Consider the following 24,409-nt stretch of genomic DNA (forward strand, 5'->3'; position numbering starts at 1 on the left):
GAGATGAGGTAATCCCTCTTCTTGATGGGAGACAGTGACATCACTGCTGTGGCATTCTCTGTTGCCATGGAGACGGACGGGCGGGTTGATAAAACAGGAAAGATGTCGGGACAAGATGAATGTGTCTGTGCGGGGTGGTTAATGTGTTAAAACGAAAAATGCTTATGTTGGTTAATTTAAAATGTATTTTTCATTCATTTATTTAAAAACAACATCAAAATGCAATCCAGTGTGCTGAGGAGGCAGTTCTCCCGTCACATCCTCATGTCGAGGTCCGGGAGGTTTCTCTTCACCTTTGTTACAGCTTTTCTTGATGAGTCAGTGCAAGCCGCTCCTTCTGTTATATCATTTTCATTTGTCAAACCACGATACAAATGTCTGAGTGTCTGTAAGGAATCTCTGTTGCATGTTGAAGATCAATTATCCATATTAACAAATGCTAATCTTTCCCCTTCAACAGAAAATGTGAGAATAATGAGCATTTATCTGCCCGCAGAATGCTAATAACACGTTTATTTTTAATGGTTGGTGTCATTAATTACATTTCTTGAATTTAATTCTGTCTTCACATATTTTTGGCAATCCTCCTTTAAAGCGTCTACATTTAATTTCCTATTCATGTTTATTATTATTAGTTTGTCAGTAAGCTCTGACACAGTTATGAAAGCCATCCTGAATGTTGCTCTTTGCCGCAACTACTGTATCAATCACTGGATATAAAAGTAAATTAGTGTCTTGAAATTCAGATTCCCTTTTCAGTTAATAAAAAAAAAAAAAAAAAAAATGTCAGAGAGCAGCTCTACATTTTGCTTTTCCTCAGCCAAATTATCCTAATTAATTGATTTGTTTACAGAGTTTTCATGATGGAGGCTTGGGAATCCTCCTGTAGTTTCCTAGAAAATATCAGACATGGAAATCTTGGCTCTGGACAAGGTATCCTCGTCTGTTTCTGGCTCCTTGGAGCAGGAAGAGAGGGGTGTCCCCGAGACAGTCTGCCATTTCCTCAGCTTGGTTTTCATCCGTGAAAACCAAGCTGACCCGTGATGGCCAGGCTGACTGGTTTATCGGTGTCTTGGACTAATTGATCACAAGTGCCGAAAGCATCTTTGCTGTCTCTGGAAATGGAGAAGAGGTGATGAAAAAAAATAAATAATTCATAAAGCTACGCACGCGCGTACGCACGTGTGGCCCCTCTTAAATCTTTCAGCCCTGCATCTGTCAGATATGATCCTCCTCCACACCCCTCACAGGGCACACATTATTTCCTTTTGACTCCTCCTCCTTCCTGTAGCAGTCATTTAATGTCCTGTGGCTATTTGTGCATAGACACACCCAGCCCTCATACCCCACGCACGCACACACACACACACACACACACACACACACACCCACACCCACACCCACGCGTTAGAAGAGGTTGCCCAGGATGGCTTGTGTGGTTTCCTTTTTACTGCAAGGAAAGACTCACTCACAGTCAATCTGAGAGCTACTGACATCCATCAGCTATGTGTTGGCATCTAGTTCTCGTTGCTTAGTTCATATTTGAGTCTATTTATCAATTCATTTGTATTATGAAAAATATAATCAGCAACTATTCTGATTCAAAGATTCAAAGATTTGCTGTTTCCTAGTCTCCTATTTTTATTGTATTTATTTTATTTATTTTTTTTCATTTTGAACTGTAATAAAATAATCAATAATTGGGACACTATAGCTGCACATGGGGTCTAAATAGTAGGCCTAATAGGTCATCAGGATTTTTCAAACAGTTACACGACAGATTGATATTTGAGACGTTAAACAGATGAGTCCATTCAGCTTCGCAGACAGACATCTTAGATAATAGAAGCATTTATTGCTAATAAATACTTAATGATCTGCATGTCTGCCATTTCCTTCTGTGTGTATTTGCTTCTCCAGCCCATTAACCTTATTTCGCTTCACACTCAGTTAACTATTGTACGTTTACAACTAGTGTGTAATGAGTGAACCAACTGGTTGTTTTCTTTATTCCTTTTCATACTTTATTTATCTGATTTGTTTTGCCTCATAAATGGTCCAAAAACCTAAATGATTATGATATGCATTTATAACATTCATGACAAAGAAAATGGTCACATTTTAAAAGCTGGAACCTGAAAATATATATAAAAATGACACCAGTGCTGAATATGCTGAGTGGTTATTTTAGGTATGTTAACACAGACGTGTGTCTCGCTGGGTCTCGCTCAATATTTTAACATTTTTATCTTCAACAGTTCAGTCCCTTGGGAAGTTTAAAATTTGATCATCCATTTGTACCTGATGTTTTTTCATTCAGCTTCAGTTCATTCACATCAGCTGGGACAAATGAATCATGTTAGGTATTGACCGAGGTCAGCCTGTCTGCGTGATGAATTCAATGTAGTCATTAAAAAAAAAACGTATTACGCCAACAAACTGTCCAATGAGATCATATCTGTGGGAACATGATATCAGTGATAAAGAGCAGCGCCTGGATAATTATTCATTCATCTTCTACTGCTTTATCCGTTTCCGGGTGACAGGGATACTGGAGCCAATCCCAGCTCCCACTGGGTAAGGGCGGGGTCAACCTGGACAGGTCACCATCACAGGGCCAACACACAGAGACGGACAGAGACAACAACACACTCAGACCTACAATTTAGAGTCACCAATTAACCCAAACACAATATTTTTGGACAAAACTCTGCACAGATAGGTCCCAGGCCCGGGAACTGAACCCGTGACCTTCTTGTTGTGGGGAAACGGCACTAACCACTATGCCGCCATGCTGCCCTGCATAATTAATCTGGCCTAAAACATTCCACATCACAAACGGAATGAAACGTATTTCTTTAAACATGTTTACATGTTCATAAATTTAAATATGCAATGATTTGATTCATCATACTTTCCATAACGATAACTTTTTTTCCCCATCCTTTTGGGGGGAAAAAACTAAAAGATTTTATAGATATGAAAGTGGACTTGTCAGTCAGTGAAACTGTAATAAAATCTTTTCCACAAATTTATGGTTCTCGTAGGTTGAATTGCAATGACTTGTCTGAAAGAGTCAGATGTTAGGTGACAGGCGTGGAGAGAAAACTGCCTCCTTTTGACCTGGAAAAGGAATTTATTCTCAGACACTTTGAGCTAATTCCACCAGGGATTTTTGCAAGGTGGGATGATTATGGGGTTTCAGATTTACGAACACTCGTCCATCTTTCTCATCTTCTCGTTGGTATTTTCTGGACCCATGGGGAGAGCAGCTGGCTGTCATGGTGTGTGCTCTCTGTTATTTATATGAGAGTATCCCTTTTCTGTTTCCTTTTACTATTTTTCTTACCTCCCTGGTTGTTGTATCTTCAGTCGATTAAAACCATCCGTGTCCTTTAATCCTCATATTTTTGTTTGTTTCTCATATTATCTTTTATCTTAAAGATTTCCTCGAGCTACTTTTCTGTCTCTGCTTACCTTGAACATGGTTTTTCACATTTAGGCATCCAAGGATATGTATTATTTAGTTGTTTTTCTTCTTTTTACATTTTTGCACAGTAAGGTAAGATGTTGGCGTTTAGCAGAGTGTGAGAAACAGATTTTCAGAGCATCATGGCAGAGTGGCAAAAGCCTCGCTTCGGGTCTTTCACTCTGATAATCCTTTTATATGTAAATGCCACCGCCACCAAAAAAAGGCCCAATTGTGAGCACACAAACACATGCTAATATACAACCTTTTGATAAGCTTTTTTTTTTTTTTTTTTCATGGATGGGAGTCTTTGGTTGTAACTGACTGTTTCTGTCTGCTTCCACTCCCCCGAGATAATATTTTTGCCCTAAAAGCAGAAATTTCTCCATCCCCATACTCTGCTGCCACTCCCAGCTCTGGCCAGAGACATTTCTATGGAGGAGCTTAACCTCAATGCATTAAGACCACGGATGTCTGTGTGCGTACACAAAGTGCATGCAAGCATCTCTGTGCTGTGCACCTTCCTGTATTCTCCCCAAGTGACCTTGTCACAGCAGGGATTTTCAGTCTGTCTGTATGTGTGTGTGTGAGTGCTTGTGTGTTTGTGTGTGCTTTCAGTGAAAGCTACTGAGCAGCAGAATGAACCAAGACAGCTGAGTAGCTCCTGACTGCTGCAGATCTCTCCTGAATGCTTTGACCCACTTCCAGGTTTGGCCCACCTCCCCCTGCTCACCCAAACGTGCTGCATACTGAAGCATCTCTGCCACAATCTGCTGAGCTGCAGTAAAGCTCAGCATGCAGACAGTGAATAGAGCGAGGGTGTGTGTGTGTGTGTGTGTGTGTGTGTGTGTGTGTGTGTGTGTGTGTGTGTGTGTGTGTGTGTGTGTGTGTGTGTGTGTGCGCGCGCACAGATTTCTACAAAGTGGAAGACCTTGCGCAAAGTCATAATGAAGTTGTAGCTACCAATAAATGTTTTAGTGAGTCCTTCTTCAGTTATTATTATTGTTATTATTGTTTCAGTTAAATGTCTTAAAAATTGTAAATATCGAGGAGAATGCATAATGAATGCATCCATTAAAGTCCAAATATTATTGAATATTTAAAAATGTCAATGAGCCGTTTACTGACTTAAACTCAGAGGTCCATTGCTGAGTTTGCACAGGAACATTAAAGTGACAATGGTTATTCTTACTGCAGTTTAGGTAAAGACATGGCTGTTAAATTATTAAAAATTGAAATTCTAGGATTTGAATTCAAGTTGTCTTTAAGAAAAAAAAATTATACAACTGGTTTCATTGCATTTCGTAATGTTACAAAGATTAAATATGTCTGACAGAGCATGAAATAACAAAACATTCACTATTATTTATATACTATAAAATAAATAAAAATCTTCATCAAGTCAAAGGCCAGAGAGTGAACTTCTGTGGTAAAATTGGGATGAGATAAGGGACCAGGGGAATTTTTGTGCTGCAGCCATTGAAGACGTGAACAGGCCTTGTTTTAAGATGATGGGAGGGGGACTCTGCTCTGAGGAAGTGCAGACACTCACTTAGTCACAGAGATTAAGACAGACTACAAGCAAGCACACACAAGCCTGCAAGCACGTAAGCGGTGCTCTATCTAACACATGCAGAGTAAATGTGCCAGCAATGAAGACATGATGTTTACAAACACTTTCTAAGTCGATGTGTCACCACAGAGATACACAGCGATCTGTTCCATAGTGCTTCAGTTTTCCACTTTTTTACATTCTGAGTCAGTCCTCTTTCCACTGAAGTGGCTCTTATCGTCTGCTATCACTTACCAGGAAGTAACCTTTGCTCATTTTTATCTTTATTTTGAATATTTAATCCAACATATACAGCACTCGTGAGTACAAGTGAATTAGTAAGGTGCGTGTGTAGGTGTGTTTGAGCTTGTGTGTTGTGCAAATGCTCTTTGTCACTGTACCAGCAGCTGCTTTCTGTCTCCATCTCGTTCCCATCCAGCCATCACGCCATCTCTTTTAGAGCTCTCGGGACAGACCAGACAGCGCTCCACACGTGAACTGTCTATACATGATCAGTCAGTACGTCCAGCTTCATGGCCCTGCGCTCAGACATGTTTGCTGTTGGATCTCTCGTGACACTCATGGTGCATGGACATAGAAATCACCTATTAACATTAAGTAACATTACCTTAAATTCTGCAAAGAGACAAAAAGTACCATTTATCCAACACCTTCCATGTGGACGTAGTTTGTGTGTCTCTTCATGTCATCCCAGTGTAACTCAGATCAGTTCCTGTGGGGACAAAGTCCTTTTGTCTCTGCGGACATTTCTTTATGCCTCTGGTTGTGTTTTGACTTTGAGATGCTGAAGATAAAATCTGAGGTGGATCAGACCCCTTCCTGATGGTGTTTTGTTGTACAAGGATCTAAACAATCCAAACCTCTGAAATATCTGCTGTATTTACCGATTTCTCAGCAAACATACATTTTAGTTTAATTTGACTCAATACACACTGCACTAAAAGGTAAGTTGTTGTTGCACACCACAATAATGTAATGTTGTCTTTGTGCTCTTCACTTTTTGCCCTCTTCGTTTTTAAGCCTCTGTTATAGTTGTTTGTTTCTGTGTGATCTAATTTGTCCGCTCAGCCTGCGTGGTGTGTGATAGAGCCGCAGAGAGACTTATTATCACCACGAAAACTATAATTTTGGGCCTGCATGGCATCATTTGGAGTGTTAAGGGGGATTTACAGAGCCCAGTGCAACATAATACATTGTCAACACAATAACAACTACATGCGGTGAGCACAAGCTTTAAGGTCTGACTTGTTGATTCATTGACATTAGTCGCCATGCTTTGCACTCAAAATTAGATGTAATTTACGGTAAGTCACTTTGTATGGCATGTCTGGGTTTATCTTTGTGAATGTGACTCATTTCTATGACTTATCTTTGAATTCCCATTAAAACATCTTCATCAGCTGCTCGTGTTTCTCTGTCCATGTCTTCCTCCATTAGATGCTGTGAATGCAGTGCTTCATTGTCCCACTGGTATTATGAAAAAGATGGACGTCTCTTCTGCAAGAAGGACTACTGGCTCAAATTTGGGGAGCTGTGCCATGGCTGCAATGATCCGATCACCACTGGCCTCATTATGGTAAGAGGATGTATCCGCTGACTCTCACCTCTCTTCACCTGCCCGCTTCCTTTGTCTGCTGATGAAGCTCGAGTGACAGCTCGGTCCTCCCAACACACACAAGCACACAAGAGGATAAGCACGCACAGCCACACATGCTATGTTTTTAATATTCCCCACCACCCTAAACCTTGTAGAGTTGCTTTTGGTAATCCTGCTGCCATTCACACTAATCAGTGATGTACACTTTGAATTATCAGTGGTGGCAGTAGACGATATGAAAACTATGTCAGCTGTGTGAGGAAATATGTGAAGCTCTTTTTCTGGAAAGCTTCCGCCTGTCGACTTTGCATACAGCTCATATGACAGGGAAATTATCCACCAGAAATACTCACTTAATATTTGCATTTCAGAAGGTGTCATTCCTCTCACAGTTAACTTAACTTGTCCCAAACTGCATTTTAAAATTGTAAGTAAAACCATTCACGTCTATTTTTAGATGTAGCTTTGGTTAAAAAATTAGAACTACTGAACTTATTTTGTATTAAAAATGTGCTATTAGTTTGTGTACTGGTCTCTAAACCCATTTGGGACGCAGACGATGGATTTTGGATTCTTTGTGGTCCTTTTTCAAGGGAAGCCACTTTTAAATCAAACGTCCAATTGCACTTGAACTGCCTCCTGGTCAGAAACTGCAGCCATCATGTGTCATGTGTCACGGTCACAATGAGCAGAAATTATTCATTGGTCAGCCTTTATTTGCACGTGTGTGTGTGTGTGTGTGCGTGTTTGTGTGTGATTCATGTATGTATGTATGTGGATCCATTATTTGCCCTGCCTCCAGACAGCTTGCCCTTTGCAGTGCAATCTCAGTAATGAAGCTTGTAGTGACTCTAAAGTGAATGAATTAGATGGAGGGTCTGCTTCTCAATCTTTCCTATTTCCTTCTCTAGTTTATTGCTCCTCTTAGAGAGCAAAGACACTGAATGACTGTCTCTGCCATTACACCTAAGTAAATCTGAGATTGGTCTGGTTTTATTGCCTAGATGGCAAGATCAGTGTTACCATGCAGACCAAGGTGACCTCCCTATGTCTGTAAGTCTAAGTAAGGCCACTACACCTGGAAAAAAAAAAAACAAATGGTGCTACCGTCAGTGAAAAGAGTTACCGATGAGTCAGTCTGCAGACATGTGGAGCTGATGAACTGAAGAGAATAATCTTCACGAAATGTTTGGGGATATTTTTCATTTGTTTACACTGACGCTGCTGTCACAGCCCTTTTTCACTTGTGATCATATTTGATCAAGACAGATACGTGTCATCCCCCTCACACACCATTTCTGAATTGATGAGTTGTTATTGCTATTGCACTGATAATATGAAAGGGAAAAAAATAAACAATATAAAGTGTGTTACATCATGTCGACAGGAAGTACTTAGGTGTAACCCCCTTTGTTCAAATAACCATTACAATTAATAACTTTATACTTACATTGGACACTTTTTTAACACAGTTATTTCTGTATTGCTTTTTGTGTTTCTTATTCTTTTGTACCTCTAATTATTTCATTTTTCTTTTCTTTTTTTTTTTTTTTTTGCCAATCTAATATTTTGCTGTGCAGTTTTTAACTGCACTGGTCATACAGGGAATTTTACCCACATGGAAAAAATTAAGGACATTTGAATTGAAGTCATAATTGGGTTTTTCAAAGAAAAACTACTTTTCGTTGTAGCTGTATTAGATTCTGATAGACTCTGCGCACAAACTGGTGTGTGCATGTTGTGAACAGGTGTGTATGCAGCTTTATCTGCAGTTTCTGCTCCTCTCAGCAAATTCAGCCTCGGGTAAACTGGTAGTAATTTAACCAGATGATGTCGCTCGCTTATTTATTGCCTTTCACTTTGACTGATCTGTGCGCTGAATGCCAAGTTAACTTTTCTAATCAACCATTCTCTCATCCCACCACTCCCTCACACTGTCCATCCATCACTCCACCTACTAACAGATGAATGTGCAGCAATCTCTCTCTCTCCCATCTCCACTTTCAGTTTAGAGTCAGTCCACGAATCTACAAACAGCTCATGGCTGAGAGCCAGCTGACGTTTGGAAGAAACTTGTGGTTTCAGTGTTTATGGGGAGAAGAAAATGCTCCATATTTGTTATGATAGAAAGGTAGAACAGGATGTTGGATAACAAAGTGTTGATAGCCATTTCAGATGGTCAAATGAAAGGTTGACCATCACAAAAATGCATTATCTGTGATCATTTTGAAGTGACTGAAGGGGTTACCGTCCTTACTTTGTCACCTACACACACCTGGATAATTGTAACATAAAGCCAGTGTCAAAGTCAGATATTACTGAAAAAAAGATGCACAAGTTGCAAACAGACACTCAGTCCAGAGCTGTGTGACCATCCAGCATGCACCTCTGATGGATTACACTGGCAGGTCAAGGTCGAGTACAGATACACCAATAAATTACATTACAGACTGGATATCTACCTCAGTGTGCCCAAACCATATTAAATAGTCTCCTTTTCAGTGTCATCAAATTTCTGTCGCCAGTTTCATGCAGTTGATCCTTAATCCCACTGACATTTTTATCAATCCCTTATTTCCTGTTACGTCATACATAATGATTAACTTTGTAGATATGCAGATTTATGTAGCCAGAAAATCAGCCTCACTCTGGCAGTTCGATATTATGACGATATTGTGAGGATTTTAAAATCTATTCAGTTTTTCCTTTTTGTTTGTAAATCTGACTCATTGTCCCTCAAGTCTCATTGTTGTTTTGAAATGAACATGGATAATTCTTTTGTTTATTTGCATATTTTCCTTGTCGGAAAGTTATGGTTTGGCCCATGAGGCATTACGTCATATTGTAGACATTTTCTTTTGCTTTTATTTTGTCCTTTTTATTTCTGACCTTGCAACAAGTACAGAAAACAGCTAAAGGTGAATTCCAAGATGACCATATGCATCTTTGGGACTTTTTGGATCATGTGTGTCCTTTTGAAGGGACAAATGAAATGTTCTGAAAGGTACACCATGTGGTTTGCCCTCGTCTTGTCTGTGGTAATAACTGTTTTTGGTCCACACAATTATTTCTTTTATACATGGTGTGTTGTTTTTCATTTCATTCACATTACAATGTTCAAAACATAGAGTAAAGCAAACATTGACATAATATTGTGTTTTTTGTTTTAATTATTTGGTCATAACATTTTATTCACATTTGTGGCAGACAGCATATTTATGTTCAGTTGCTCTGTCATCTTGCATTTTTAGGTTATGAATTGTATAAAAAAGTCACACATCCTCCATATGTGATTGATTTTGAGAAATTGAGAAATGTTTGTGTTGGCTAGCAAAACAATGGAAAAACCCATATTCAAAATATTCTTCATCGACCCCCACAGGAGTGAGGCAGCTCTGTTGAAGGGGGCTCCACCAGCATTTTCTGTAAATGCCTGATGATTGTTTTGCCTCTATGTGAAGACAGACGTGTAATAAAAGTTGGGAAATGTTACTTGTTAAGATCTCTGCACTGGTTGCAATACTGTTTTTTTTTTTTTTTTGTTTTTTTTTTTAGCAACAGAATTAGTCGTGGATGATTTCATCACTGACACTCTGTCATTGTGTAGAAAACTGTTTTGCACAGCATTCAAGTTCAGGGAGAGTCTTTACTTTAAATTGCCTCAGTAAAGGTCAGAGGTCAGGCTCACAGCAGAGAATGAAGTTTTGGAATGCAGTTTTTGGGCCTTACTGTCTTAGACACGGACACAGCTGGGTGATGGCCTGCTCTAACAGGGTGTTCAATTGCTCTGTTTTAAATATTGTAATCAGCATATACAGTGTGAGGTTTCTAGAGATTATAACCTGGTCAGTCATCTCCAGCTGCTTCTTTGTGCAAGTCTATTCAGGATTGTCAGAGCGGAAACAGTGACGACAGCAACAGTCCCTGTGGGCTGAAATCCCCCCGTGGCACAACTGTGGGTTGTTGGGTTTCACTTCTGAGCTGCTAACAGGTCTGAGCATGACGTTTCAGAAGATTTTTCCAAGTCATTCTACGAACATCAGACTAATAAAGTTTAAAAGTGAGTGTTTTGATTTGACTAAAGTAAAAGACAACAGTGAATACAACAAGAGAAAAATGATAACCAAAAATAACCTGGCCACTTTTGCTTTGAAATTTTAAATACAATTCAACAGTATTAAAAGAGGCAAGACAGCTAATTATTTTAGTATGCAAACAGAAGGTTTTTTCACAGGTCCTTCATCATGTATTTATACCTGCCCATTTACAATGCCCTCTAGCACAGAGGACACATTGGGGACACAAAGTGAGACAGACAGAGTGAGAGGGAGGAGGGGGGAGGAAAGAGTGATGTGGCAACAAAGCTTTAGCAGGCAAAAAAAGGAAGATCAGTACAAATAACCCAGGCACATGCTTTTATTACAGCTCACCAAGAATGTCACGTCTTAGTTTATGCTCCGCCTTTTCATTGAAACTGATTCTGCACATAAATGTCATCGTTACATCTACTTTTCTGGAACTAAAATGGAAAATTTCTGGCATTTTCTTTTATTTCCGTGTGGTGGAAAAAGGCAGGCTATCACATGAATTTTTATTTCTTAATGTAATAAGAATCAGTTTTATCAGTCAGCAAAATAGATTACAAGAACTTTGCAAGACGTCTTGTGGAAAAATAAATAAATAAATCATTAATTCATCTTCTACCGCTTATCCGTTTCAGGGTCATGGGCTGCTGGAGCCAATCCCAGCTCACACTGGGTGAGGGCAGGGTACACCCAGGTCACCAGGCCATCACAGGCCCAACACACAGAGACCAACAACCACTCATACTCAGACCTACAGACACCAACTAACCCAAACATGCATGTTTTTGGACGGTGGGAGGAAACTGCACAGAAACTGGGAACCGAACTCGGAACCTTCTTGTTGCGGGGCAACAGTGCTAACCACTACACCAGTGTGTTGCCTGGGAGAATATTAAATCATTTATTTTTCCGTTTTAACGTTTGACAAAAACTATGAGAAATGATGTGATCGATAATGAAGATAATCATCAGTTGCAGCTGTAATAGGGAAATTACAGGAAGCACTGTGACGTGATGTGAAACCTTCTTTCACTTTAACATTACTGAAGACGCGTTTTTAACATCATTCCCTTAAACTGTCACAGTTTCTAAAGTGTAACTGAGTGGGGAAGCGAGGGATTTACCTAAGACTTCATGGGAGAGGAGGAGGGGGGTAAGGAGGAGGCTTGCCAGCGCGTGTGCAAGAGTAGGCGTGGCCAAACAGGAAGCAATGCGGTCATAGAGAAAGTGAGGGAGGGGGGAGGGGGAGGAGTGACACTGATTCAGAGATGAGCTCAGCTGCAAAGGCGTAGACTGCTCTCTCTCTCTCTGCCTGCCGGGCTGTGTTGTGACAGCAGGGGAGAAGTAGAATGAACTAGAACGGGAAGGACAGACACCGGCTCTCGCCGACATGGTGGGAGATTTATTTTTCTGGAGCTTCTGCTGTCTCAGGCTGTGGAAAAGAGATAAGAAGGTGAGGCTGTCTTCTGGGTTGTATTCATGAGCCGGTGATGAGGCAGCAGATGGGCTCTAGTGGCTGGTTGAGATGGTTTGCCAGATGCATCTGCAGAGACTTTCTCCATTTTAAGCCTTTCATTTTAGGGCTAAAAGCTGAAGTATGTCGCTGTATTCTGCTGTGTTTTGGGTCCGTGGGTCGTTGTACTGTACTTACAGATCTGTTTCTCTTATTCTGCATTTATTCTTTTCTGCATGTCATAAAAAACTGATGAGCCATGGCACGCGTGCTATTTATAGGCAACATTCCTCCTTAAGTGGGATTCAGCGTGTGTGAAGGTGGTCAGAGATGGACAACTGTTGTCATGTCTAATAAGTGTATCACAGCACTGTGTTATTTTTATTCACCACCTCCACTCCCAACAAGCCACAATGTTTCCTCCATTTACTGCAATGAATGTGATGCTTGCACAGAGTGGAGAAAAGGGTGAATATATTAACCACATTTCTAAAGCTGTGGCCTGTGTATTCTGTGATACTGTACTGTTTGTGGGAGAGAGGGGGTTTCCATTCAGAGAGCATGAATGTTTCCTACTGTCCTCTGTCTCAGGCTTTCAGTCTAATTATATTTACCTAACGATGTCTACTGCAGATAAAAAGTCTTAAAGGGGTTTGGTAATTAGCAGTCATGTCTGCTTTTGACTTAATTTCCCCTCAAACAGCCTTAGTTTCAACTTTGCGCTCTATATTGTTCATGCAATGTGTATTTTCGCTTCAGGATTCCTCTTTGACTCATTTGAGGAATCTGACCCAGTTGTAGCTCTCTCTCTGTGGGGACTATCAGGTACCTCATGCACGTGTTTCTTCAAAATGTCTACATGAGGTCATTTTTGTAAGCGGTGTGTTTATTCTGCCAGCTCAGCCACATATGGGCTGTGTTTTTTAGTTTAGCCAATGAAGGAGGCCCTGGAGGAAGGTTCTTTACATCAAACATGAGGTTAAGCAGAGCCAGATCCCCCTCATCATTTGATGAGGCCATTCAGCAGCAGCAACAGCGCTGTTGATATGAGGTCACTGCGCCACATTTAGCTGAGCAGAGTGAAGTCAGAGGGTCCGGCTGGATCCTGTAGAGGAGTTAGGATGCTTGCAGGCAGGAAGAGGCAGCATGTGTAGGTGCATGACCCCCATGTAAGCACATGCTGTGATACAGATATTCACAGCTGACCTGTACGTTCAACATGAGCCCACACTTGACATCAAGTTAAGATTAAAAAAAAAAAAAAAAGGACAGTCTAAACAGAAGAATATGAGTTTAAGTCAATAACTGTGCACAACCGAGGACAGCGTTGTTCGGTTGCTGGACATTAATTCTGCAAAACACCAGAGCTTTCACAACCTTCAATCAATACTTCAGAAAAATGTTTGTCATTGTTTCCCAGAGCTGAGTATATTCTTCATATATCTTGTTTGTCTGAGCAACAGTCAAACTGCGATCCAATATCCAGTTACCAAACAAGTAAGCATTTACATTTTGCAGAGTGCAGGCAGGGAATATCTTTCAATTTTAATCAAAAAAGACTTCAATTAATCAATGCAGTGTCCCAGAAGCAACGGATATCACAAATAGAAAATCATCTTGTAAGTATTGCTAAATGTATAAATATTCTATTTAGTTTTAATGTGTATAAGTTAAATTAGTCAGTAAAATAGATTAATAGGTTTCATGTTTAGTTAATTTTCTACATACAAAATTCACATTTTGCTCATATTTCCTAGTCTCTGTGTCTCTAACTGCTGTTGATAAATGTCTACATTGAATTGGTCACATCAAAAATGAACCATTGACCTTTTTGTTCAGCTATACTAGATGATTTTATGAAGAATCACTGTAATGCATCGGCCTCCTTGATTTCATTGGCTACTGACACTTGCCATATACATCCATACACTTCTCATAATCAGCAAGGAAAATTAGAACGATGTTAGGAAGTTGGAAGATGTCACGGGGAAACACGAATAGAAACTAAATGATTCTGCTTAAAATAAGGGAATCAAAGAGCAACTAAGAAGCAGAAATGAGAGATGTGTTTTTTCCCCACTTGCTGAAAAAATAAACCAAAGGAAGCTAACTTGTGTTTAAATTAAATAAAATGTAAAAAGATGATTTCCCCAGACATCACATCAGGAAAAGTCAACACTGTTGAGTGACAACCAGGCCGTCAAGAAACCCACTAACACCTTTTTAACTGTTTAGGGTTGCAGAGAGAATTAAACCATCATAAATCCTTCCAAATGGCTTAAGAGGGGTCTTCTCACATTCCACGGACGACTTGAGGTCACGCTTGTAAATCATAGTAAACAAACAGCACCTAAAGTCCCTGGCCAGCACTCCAGCAGGCGACCATTGCCCGAAGTTAGCCAGTCCTTTTGAATTCACCATGTTAAATGTTCTGAATAAAAATGAGGACAGGACTCTTTAATTTCACAAAAATAACCCAACATATCTCAATTTACCCAACAATACCCGACAAGCCTTAATTTAATTTATTCTCCCTCTTTTATTTCATCTGAAGCCCTCTCCAGCAAAGTAGGTGGGAATCCCCTGTCTTTCTTCCTCTTTCTGATATTTCTCATGCTGTAAACAAATGCGTTTTCACTGACTTTAAACGTGTTCCAATTATCACTAACTTAACCTGCAATCCAGTTTATGTACACACATACATGAACTTATTGTAAATGGTTTCATTTATTTAACGTAACTATTATGCTGTGAACTGAGCTTTTACATTTTAACATTTATCTTAATTACTGCCTTTCTCGTTCGATATGACAAACTGTGTGTGCATCACAGTCAGAAGAAAAAGTCCTTTGAGGATGTTGTTTAGCAGTTGGTCGGATAAACAGTGAGCTCTTACAGCCATGGTGTGGTATTTGGTGATCAAACAAGGATAAAAATGTTATGCTTGATGTCCATGATGTTTTTGAAATGCTAGAATAAGAGAAAGATTAAAATGTAAGTCACTGACTAGTTGGTTCCTGACTGACCAGTCATGTTTTCACGTCATGACAACTAGCCTGACCGCCAACTTGACAGATGTTAGTATTTTCTATTTTTAGCCTAATGAATGTTTTGTACTTGAGCTACATTTTTATAAGTCATCTCATCTTCAATGGGCACGTTACACTGTCTCAAGGTGTTTATGTGACTGTCAACCAGGAGGACCAATGTGCTGCACTTTCACCCAATGTTGTCGATCCATTCACCACCCTCAGCACTACATGTGTATAAAGTTCGTTTTGTTACCACTATATGAGGCCTTGGGGCCACATGACCACATTACCCAGTCACACATGATGATCTCATACACAAATAACACTCACTGAGAGACTTGCAGACACACACACGCTCTAATTTTGTCTTGAGTGAGGATAAAAAGTGGTACCACTTGTGAATTACCACACATGATGTTCCTTGAATCCGTCTTTAAATGCCTTGAAGCAGTCCCTTGGTTTGACGTCGTACGGTGATACTTTGTCTGCTCTTTGGAGGGGAAGCATTCTCTAAATGAGAGGGCAGCAGCTGTTGCCTGTCATATGTGGATTTAAGGAGGAGGTGTGGGTGCTGGTGTCACTGTGTGTGTGTGTGTGTGTGTGTGTATTGCCCGCATGGCAAGCAAATGGTAACTACCCTTTCAGGATGTGAAGAACTACACACCCTTTTCATTTCTGTCCAGCTGTCCTCTCTTCCCTTCTCTCACTTTTGTCGGGATACACCTAAATCTCTCACCCACACACATGTATTCTACCAAAAAGCGGCCATCCATCTAACAAAGTGATCTCTGAGCTAAAATAATGTTGAATCTTACTGTCCTCTTTAGTCATCTTTTGTACTTTCTGTTTCACATTCTTCTCTTGCTGTGTTTACACTCACTGACTATGTTTGACAGTAATTGTTTATGGCTTACTCTTTATGAGGCTGTTTGGTGGGCGAATAAAGAAATCAAGTCGGTCATCAAGCCCTGCAGCTGCCTCGTCCTCCTGCCCGTTATACAGCCACTATGTCTGTCTTCTCCTCCTGCTCTCTTGCTAACCATCTCTGCTTTGATAATGGGATATCAGTTTCTAATATTCAGTCAAGAGGGAACCTTTAATCTTGATGTTGACGACTGTGTGTCTTGATTGGTGAGAGTCATTTTAACATTGAAAAGAGAGAAACTGAACATATTCACAACGTCATGGCCATCTAAGAGCCTTAAAGCCCTGCAGTGACATTTTGTTGTATTGTTTTTCTCTGGAAGACGCAGCTCAGCTAAACTATTTAGGAAGCTCTTTATAAATGATTTTGTACAGTGGCGTCCTCCCAGCAGCCTGACAGCCCGCAGTTTGTGTTTGTCTGTCTGTGCGCACTCATCATTTCACTGATGATCCCCCGGTAGGGTGGGGCAGCCGACATATGGCAACAGACAATGATTTTATTGATTCTGTGATCTTCACATTTTTTCCCTTTTGTCTTTGGTTACTCATTTTATGTCAGTTTTATTGACCATTTAGAGGTCATGTTTGTCCTGCTTTAAATATTTGGTTGTAGCTCAGTTGTTGCTGAAAATTAGTCATCCATTTATGAGCCGGTAATTTTTTTTTATTTGGTGATTTGATGCTTTTTTTATACATGCATAAATCCATTACAAAGTTTAGGGTTAGGGTTATCTTTATTTTAAATATGACTGATATAAAGAAATATAAATTTTTTATTGTGTTTTGGTCCAAGGTGATATATTCAAATTGTTTGTTTTACCAGCAGACCACACCTCAAAGATAAGTCAGTAAAAAAAAGAATCATCAGTGATTAACAACTCAGAAGATGAAAAACTCAAATCAAACTAAATTAAATGTAGCATCCAAAGGTCTAATATTATTTAAATATGCCTTTTAAAATAAGTGGCATACACACATGTTTCCTTTAAATAATGATTCAGAGTTTATTTGTTTAAAATATTTTCGATTTCTCTTTTGCATTACATTGATTAGTCTTTGTTCTGCCGTCCACCTCCTATCGCCCCTCCTCAGTCTCTGCATACTGAATTAGCATTGCAGATCTTTGCAGTTGAGACGTGCCATTAGGGGCCTGCTCCCTCCAAAATTTTCTGCCACTCAAAGTAGAATGTGTGGTTCATGTTTAATCATAGGATGGTCCAGTTGCTGGTTTATTTGCATCATCAGCCATGAAATTACCTGAAGGGCTTAAAAAGGATCCATACTGATATGTGAAGGTGTGGGCCAGTTGATCAGTTTTTCAGTCGATCAGAGTCACAATGAGCAACAACATATTTAACAAGCAGCAGTAAAACTCAGAAGCTCAATGAAGATGATACACAGTTGATTTCTTTTTCTCTTGCCTTTTATTTTATTTCAATTGTTTCATATTGGCTCAAAAAACACCCAGACTTTAAACCTCCAGCTGGATCATTATCCTCTCATCTGCCAGTTTGATTAATTTGCTCGTTGCCTTCTTTGCTGTTTGGCTGTAACTCAATTCCCTCTTGTTTACAAAACAGCCCCTAGCTCTGGAGGGGGAATCTGGCTGCAGCAAACTCAATCTCCTAGTTTCTAACTCAGCATGACCCTCAGCAAACCGACCCCCCCCTTCTACTGCTGCCAGTTATCAGGGCCTCGTGTTGCCTGTTGCTGTGATCATGTCAAAAACTATTTGTAAATTTCAGCCCTTGAGGTATTTTACCACTTGATCAGAGCACATTTAATATCCTTGTTCATAATATTTTTTACCCTGTTTATGCACGTTTCAGGGAAACCAATTCATCAATGTTTATTTAACCATGGCTTTGGTTTCTCTCCAACAGGTCGCAGGGGAACAGAAATATCACCCAGAATGCTTCACCTGTCTGAACTGCAGGGCATTCATTGGTGATGGAGACACATACGCGCTGGTGGAGAGATCCAAACTTTACTGGTGAGCGCAAGCACTATAACATAAACATAAACATAAAAACATAAAAAAATGCACATACTGAGATGTATGTCTAGATCAAGTCATAATGTAATGCTAGCAGCTTTTAGAAGAAGAAATTCCTTCTTCTACCACAAGCTAATCCTTTTCAAAATCCCTCAGAAAGGCAACCGACACCACAAACAAAAGGTGATATATTCAGAGCCGCTGTTGACTGTTGACAAAATCTTCAATTCATTTTGAGCTTCAAAGGACAACATGATGACAAAATACGCTAACAGAGAACCGAAGTAATTTCAGCTTCAAAAATTCGGTGCATTTGATCATTTGCACGTTGACATTTCCAGACAGATAGACATGAGAGACTGCTTAAAAATTGAAATGGGTACAGTTGGTGACATTGGTGCACAGTCTAAAATCACAGAGAGGGTAACTTTACTAACATAAATATCATTGTCAACATCTGTATAACTAAACCAGTTGATTCAAATCAGAATATCAAACATAATGTGCATCATTAGTCTGACCCTTATATTTATTCAACCAACAGCAGAAAAGAGGACTTTAACTGAGAGAGCAAATAACTTGAAGCATATGTGAGGGCATAAAGTGTCATTCAGATTACATTGCACAGCTTGGAGTTAGTATTGAGTGACTTCATAGTTGGATTAAGGGTCATTCTGACATTCCCAGAATTCAGATTTTGGAGGAAAATATTTGTTCGTAAACCTTGCTGGGGGTCATGCTGACCCTCAAATCTGAACAAGGACTGCACATTGTGTTCCCAAACTAGGCTGAAGCTGCATCTTCTCAACAACATGTGATGCTGTGAAATATGTCGTAATCTCGGCATTCCTTTTATGATTACTCGGACACTTTTGAATGAGAAAGCTCACGAGGACTCCAGTTATCTGTACTGCATTATCCTTTTTAATAACCCTTCTGTCATGCTCTCACTGCATCACTGCTTCCCTCATCAGTTTCTTCTTCTTTTCCGGCTCCAGCGGTCACTGCTACTATCAGACCATCGTCACCCCGGTGTCCCTGCCAGACTCACCATGCTCACGAATCCCTCACACAGTCACGCTTGTGTCCATCCCAGCTTCCACTGAGGGCAACAACGGCCGCAGAGGGCGAGGTATCTCTGTGTCTATTGACCAGCCACTCAGCCCAGCCAACAGCTACAGCCCAGAGCGAGGACACACTGTCAGAGTCTCCCAGTGAGTCCAAATATCCATGTAGCATGTGTGTTCACTTGTGGATGAAATCTTGTGTTGTCTTTGTTTGGAGAAACAAGGAGCAGAGGAGGACACAGCTTCACTGCTTGAGTAAAAGTACAGATACTCCTTGTCAAATATTACTCCAAGTAAATTTATTCATTTGTATGTACATGAGAAAAATAGCACAAGTTGGAACTGAAGAGAAAAGGGAGTGTTAATGATGTGAGGTCAGTGTTGTGGATTAACAATGGAGGCATAGAGATACATAGACAGAGAGATTCATTTAAAATTAATAACCAAGGAAGAAAAACGCAATGAGCAATGAGGTAATGAGCTAAAAACTAAGCCACTGTTATTTAAACAAGCTGAAAGAGTTTCTTCTTATTTTTGTTCTTGTTTATCCAGGGTGGACGCAGATTGCATCAGTCCAGATGTGAAAAATTCCATTCATGTTGGAGATAGGATATTAGAAATCAATGGGACGCCCATTCACAATGTTCCACTGGATGAGGTATTCACCATGTCACTGTTCCCGTTACACTGTTACTGGCACATTATAGTCCATTATAAATATGCAATTGAAACTAAAGTTTATTGAATTTTCATGTCATTCATATAAAAGTGATGATACAATAATTACTAAAACTATTGTCTAGTGTACAAGAAATGAGCCTACTGTGTGACCAAATGTACTAGATAGTGATAAAACAGGTTTTGGAACTGACCTATTATGAAATGAATTGCTGTGATGTACCTTTGTCACTAATGGCTTATGGAAATGCTTTCAACAGGGGCAGGCATGTAAATGCTTAATATTTCTCTCCTGTCAGAGAGAAATCAGATATTCAGTCATGCTTGATGGATTAAGCAGCAGAAGAGAATGTTAACAGATTCAAATTGAACATTACAAAGGTTTAGCTTATCTGTTAGACTGACATTTCTTTGGCTACAAGAGATCCCTGCTGTTCTAATTTTGGACTGACTATATTTTGATTTTAAAACCCACTCCTCCTCTACAGATTGACCTGCTAATCCAGGAGACAAGCCGGCTGCTGCAGCTCACCATCGAACATGACCCTCACAGACAGGGGCCGGAGGGCAGCTCCTCAGAGGCTGAAGAGCAGGTGGACGGCACCCTGTCCACCCCTCTGTCTGAGGGTCCTAGCCCCATCCTGCCCATCACGCAGCCCCCCAACACTGACATCAGCCACTTGAGATCCCGCATCATCACGTAAGAACTGCTAACACATTTCTCTTGTTTTTATAATATTTCTTTACTGCCCAGCCTTTACAGTAGTTGTGTCTTTAGGGTTGCCAGCAGTTTTTACCTGTAATTGGTAGTGTGTAAACATTTACATTCCTGTAAAGCAGCTATTTTTAACCTTTTGTTTTTTTAAAAAAAAGCTTTTTAAGTCATGCTTGCAAAAGAAAGCTCAAACCCTTACTGATATTCTAGCACAGCCTTCGTATCTACTGTACCTACCTTCAACAAGGAAGTCAGATGGAAGTTTCCAAACGAGCAGCAAATAATGATCACATAGTGACCCTATAGGTTCATCTTCTTCATCTCTATTATCCTATTCCCTCTGTTGTCCTCTCTTCGCCCTGTCTCTACGTTCACGGTCCAGGCGGAGCTACAGCATTGACAAATCACCTGGCTCCAGCAATGCGCCGTCCCCCATCTCCCAGAGGAAGGACATAAATCGTTCTGAATCACTCCGTGTTGTGTCTAACCGGACGCACCGCATCTTCCGCCCATCTGACCTAATCCATGGAGAGGTTCTGGGGAAGGGCTGCTTTGGACAGGCCATCAAGGTACATTATGGAAGCTAACATACAAAGACATCATACATACATAAAAGAACCAGAAGATGGCAGCATTGCAATAAATTACGAGGTGCAGAGGCAGGAAGGGTAAATGTGGTTTCAGCAAGTCTTATAGACATATAGTTGGTAGAATGATTATTTAATATGGTTAATTTTGCATCAGAGTAAAGCTTCCATGGTTGTTGTTGAACTTGATTTGTTGCATCATTTTGTCTTGTTATAGGTGACCCACAGAGAGACAGGAGAGGTGATGGTGATGAAGGAGTTGATTCGCTTTGATGATGAGACACAGAAAACCTTCCTGAAAGAGGTGAGTGAAGGAGGACAGTCCCAGAAGTTAGAGTATCACAGAGCTCAGGAATTACAGGTACCTAATCCTTTGTCTTACCTTAAGTAGAAATCTAATATAAGACTTAATGAGTCCCTATCCAAAAAAGAAAATAGTACGTTCATAGCGAATACGACCAAAGCTTTATTCAGATATTAGTGGATTTTCAGGCTTGGTGATAATATAGCAGCCAGTGCTCAAATGCAAGTGAAGCAGGTTTATTTGAAAGTCTGAATTCTTGGACCAGCTGCAAAAATTTGGTGAAAAAGAAAGAAAGAGTGTCTTGTGCCTGAACAAGAGCTGAAGACTGTGTTTAAAATTAGCAACTCCACAGAGTAAATGTGGAGCACGAGTGAATAAAACAGGAGTTCTTTTGCATGAATAAATGATAGTAAAATCCATAAAATTGCATCTGAAATAGCACGAAAGGGAGAGCTAACATAACCCTTTCCCACATAAATGGGAGATGAACAGAACATTTTTTGCCTTCCAGAGAAAGCTTTGTATCTATCCTGTTCTTATATTAGTGTCAAAAAATAGCAGAATGACTCCTTCCATAGAAGTTTAGTCTTCTGGAGAATTTCACCAACATTATGTCTGATATTCCTGTTTGATGTTTAAGTGTAACATTAACATCCAGTTCACAACCTTCTAATTAAATTTGTTTGTGTATTTATTCTATGTGAAGGGTTTTAGTTATATTTCAGTTGGAACAGTTCTGAGTCTTCACTCTGTAATTGTTTTGGATGACAATAGAGTAAAGGAAGTAGCTATAAAACAAACCCCAACCACAGTGAAGCCAACTTGTGGGAGCCCCAAGTCCCATATTTTGAGTCTCCTGTGACTCGGTTTGGTCTTCAGCTTCTCTGGTGAAGATTAGACAGGAATGCACCAAACATTTCAGACAAATAAATCATAAGGTTTGAATGGTTGTATTTCAGGTTTATGGGTGAGTGCGTGATATTGATTTGTCTCCCTCTTCATAGTTGATCTTTGAGGGAGGGAAAGTTTTATGAGGTGTAAGAGAAGCGCTCTCATGTAACCTCTCAAACCACAATGGCAGCATTGAACTGTGCGGGGCGTTTCTCTGTTGGGGAATAAATGGAAACAATATCAGAAGTCAGAAAAATGAGCTGGAGTGTGTCGTGTTGTCACATCTGCTACTGACTCGTTAGGATTTGATTCAGAAAACATTTGTAAATGTTAACAATTACTTGAAGCTTCTGAAATGATTCTGTGACTTTGATGACTTTTTATAGAAATTCAACACACATTTAACATCTTTATTGCGTGTTAAGCATTGGTAGTTCTTTGTTTGGGGGGGGGGGTTATATTTGGAGGGCCCAAAGAGTTGTTTCCACCCAGTCTTTATGCTGAGCTAAGATCACCAGCTGCTGGCTGTATTTTGGAGTTACACTTTTCAATATTAAGATAATCCTGCAACAACTGTCCCAAGATGAACTGCATCAATAGTTCTGAAGTTGATACTGAGATGGAGATAACGTGTAAACACCTTGTTTCCCAGGTGAAGGTCATGCGTTGCTTGGATCACCCCAACGTGCTCAAATTCATTGGCGTTCTCTACAAAGACAAGAGACTTAACTTCATCGCAGAATACATTAAAGGAGGCACCTTGAGGGAAATCATCAAGAAAATGGTGAGAGCATTGTTTGTGTCTGCAAGAATGAGTCTTTGTAGTCTGACAGTGTTGGATATTTGTCAGATGACGTGATTGATTCAAGCAATGAGGACAATGACTTGATTGGTTTTTCCCTTTTGTCCTCACAGGACAGCAGCTATCCCTGGAACCAACGGGTCAGTTTTGCCAAGGACATAGCTGCTGGGATGGTGAGTTGAAACCATCTGCTTTTTGCCTGTGAATCCAATTGAGGCAGTGTGTGCAGTTTTAAAGGAAGGCGCACGACTTCTCTTCTCTTTACGGCTGTCTCTCCCTAGCGGTCATGTCCTTACACTACAACTGTTTTTCACGATATGCACAATCTTTTCCATTTCTCTCTATGGAAATTACAGCATGAATTCCTGCAAGATTAGACCATGGTTCCCTCATGTTTTTCCTTAATACAAGCACAATGATGGATGTCATAATCCACAAAATCAGCCATTTGAGGTGAAACAAGGCACAACTTGTCTTTTGTATAACTAAAGTTTGTTTTTTGTTTTTTTTTCTTGTCTGTCATTTCTCGCCTATCTATCTATCTGTCATTCAGGCATATCTGCATTCCATGAACATAATCCACCGAGACCTGAACTCTCACAACTGCCTAGTCCGAGAGGTAAGAACATGTATAACCGTGTAGACTTAAAGTCATGTGTTTGTAGACATACCTGCGCATATGTAATATACTTTCTTTGGGGATTAACACAGTTACTGGGGAACAAAGGAGCGCTTTCTTAGAGACTAAGCCTTCTTCAAATATTCCATGTCATTAACTTGCAGCTTATCCTATTCAAACAGAAAGATCATTGTATTTTTGTCTCATGTAACAACTAGTGTGTATTGCAGAACTCACCTCTATGGTTTTTTGACACTTAGAGAAATTGTGATTTCTCAACTGGTGTTTTAGAGACTGCTGTTATCTTGAAGCTTTTATCTCTCTTGCCACACTAACTTTTTAAAATACCTTTCTTTGGGTAGGACAACACTGTGGTGGTCGCAGACTTTGGGTTGGCTCGGCTCATGATCGATGACAAACATGAGGAGAAGCTATCACAGGGTCAACTGTCAGGTCTGAAGAAGCCCGACCGCAGGAAGAGGTACACTGTGGTGGGGAACCCTTACTGGATGGCTCCTGAGATGATCCACGGTATGCTCTACTGCGTAGACCATAACTGTGCCACTTTGTTCCTTTCTTTCTAAAGAAAGGTACAGTCACTGGACTGAATGTATATG

The 24,409-nt window shown here is 40.1% G+C and overlaps 1 protein-coding gene across 3 annotated transcripts in view; it reads left to right on the top strand.

Annotated features, from left to right (window-relative positions):
- The window catches only part of limk1a (LIM domain kinase 1a), a 39,851-nt gene that overhangs the window by 11,804 nt on the left and 3,638 nt on the right, over positions 1-24,409 (top strand). For 2 of the 3 annotated variants that reach the window (XM_029518027.1, XM_029518029.1), the window contains 11 exons: positions 6,480-6,618; positions 18,017-18,126; positions 19,128-19,343; positions 19,749-19,854; positions 20,363-20,574; positions 20,972-21,158; positions 21,394-21,480; positions 23,024-23,155; positions 23,287-23,346; positions 23,727-23,792; positions 24,155-24,323. In XM_029518027.1, the coding sequence (XP_029373887.1) occupies positions 6,480-6,618; positions 18,017-18,126; positions 19,128-19,343; positions 19,749-19,854; positions 20,363-20,574; positions 20,972-21,158; positions 21,394-21,480; positions 23,024-23,155; positions 23,287-23,346; positions 23,727-23,792; positions 24,155-24,323 (1,484 nt within the window). Of the gene's footprint in view, positions 1-6,479; positions 6,619-12,043; positions 12,178-18,016; positions 18,127-19,127; positions 19,344-19,748; positions 19,855-20,362; positions 20,575-20,971; positions 21,159-21,393; positions 21,481-23,023; positions 23,156-23,286; positions 23,347-23,726; positions 23,793-24,154; positions 24,324-24,409 lie in introns of those variants that run through there. The other variant, XM_029518030.1, reaches the window with a different exon arrangement.

Source organism: Echeneis naucrates, chromosome 13 (genome assembly GCF_900963305.1).
Source record: "Echeneis naucrates chromosome 13, fEcheNa1.1, whole genome shotgun sequence".
In the NCBI taxonomy this organism is placed as follows: Eukaryota; Metazoa; Chordata; class Actinopteri; order Carangiformes; family Echeneidae; genus Echeneis; species Echeneis naucrates.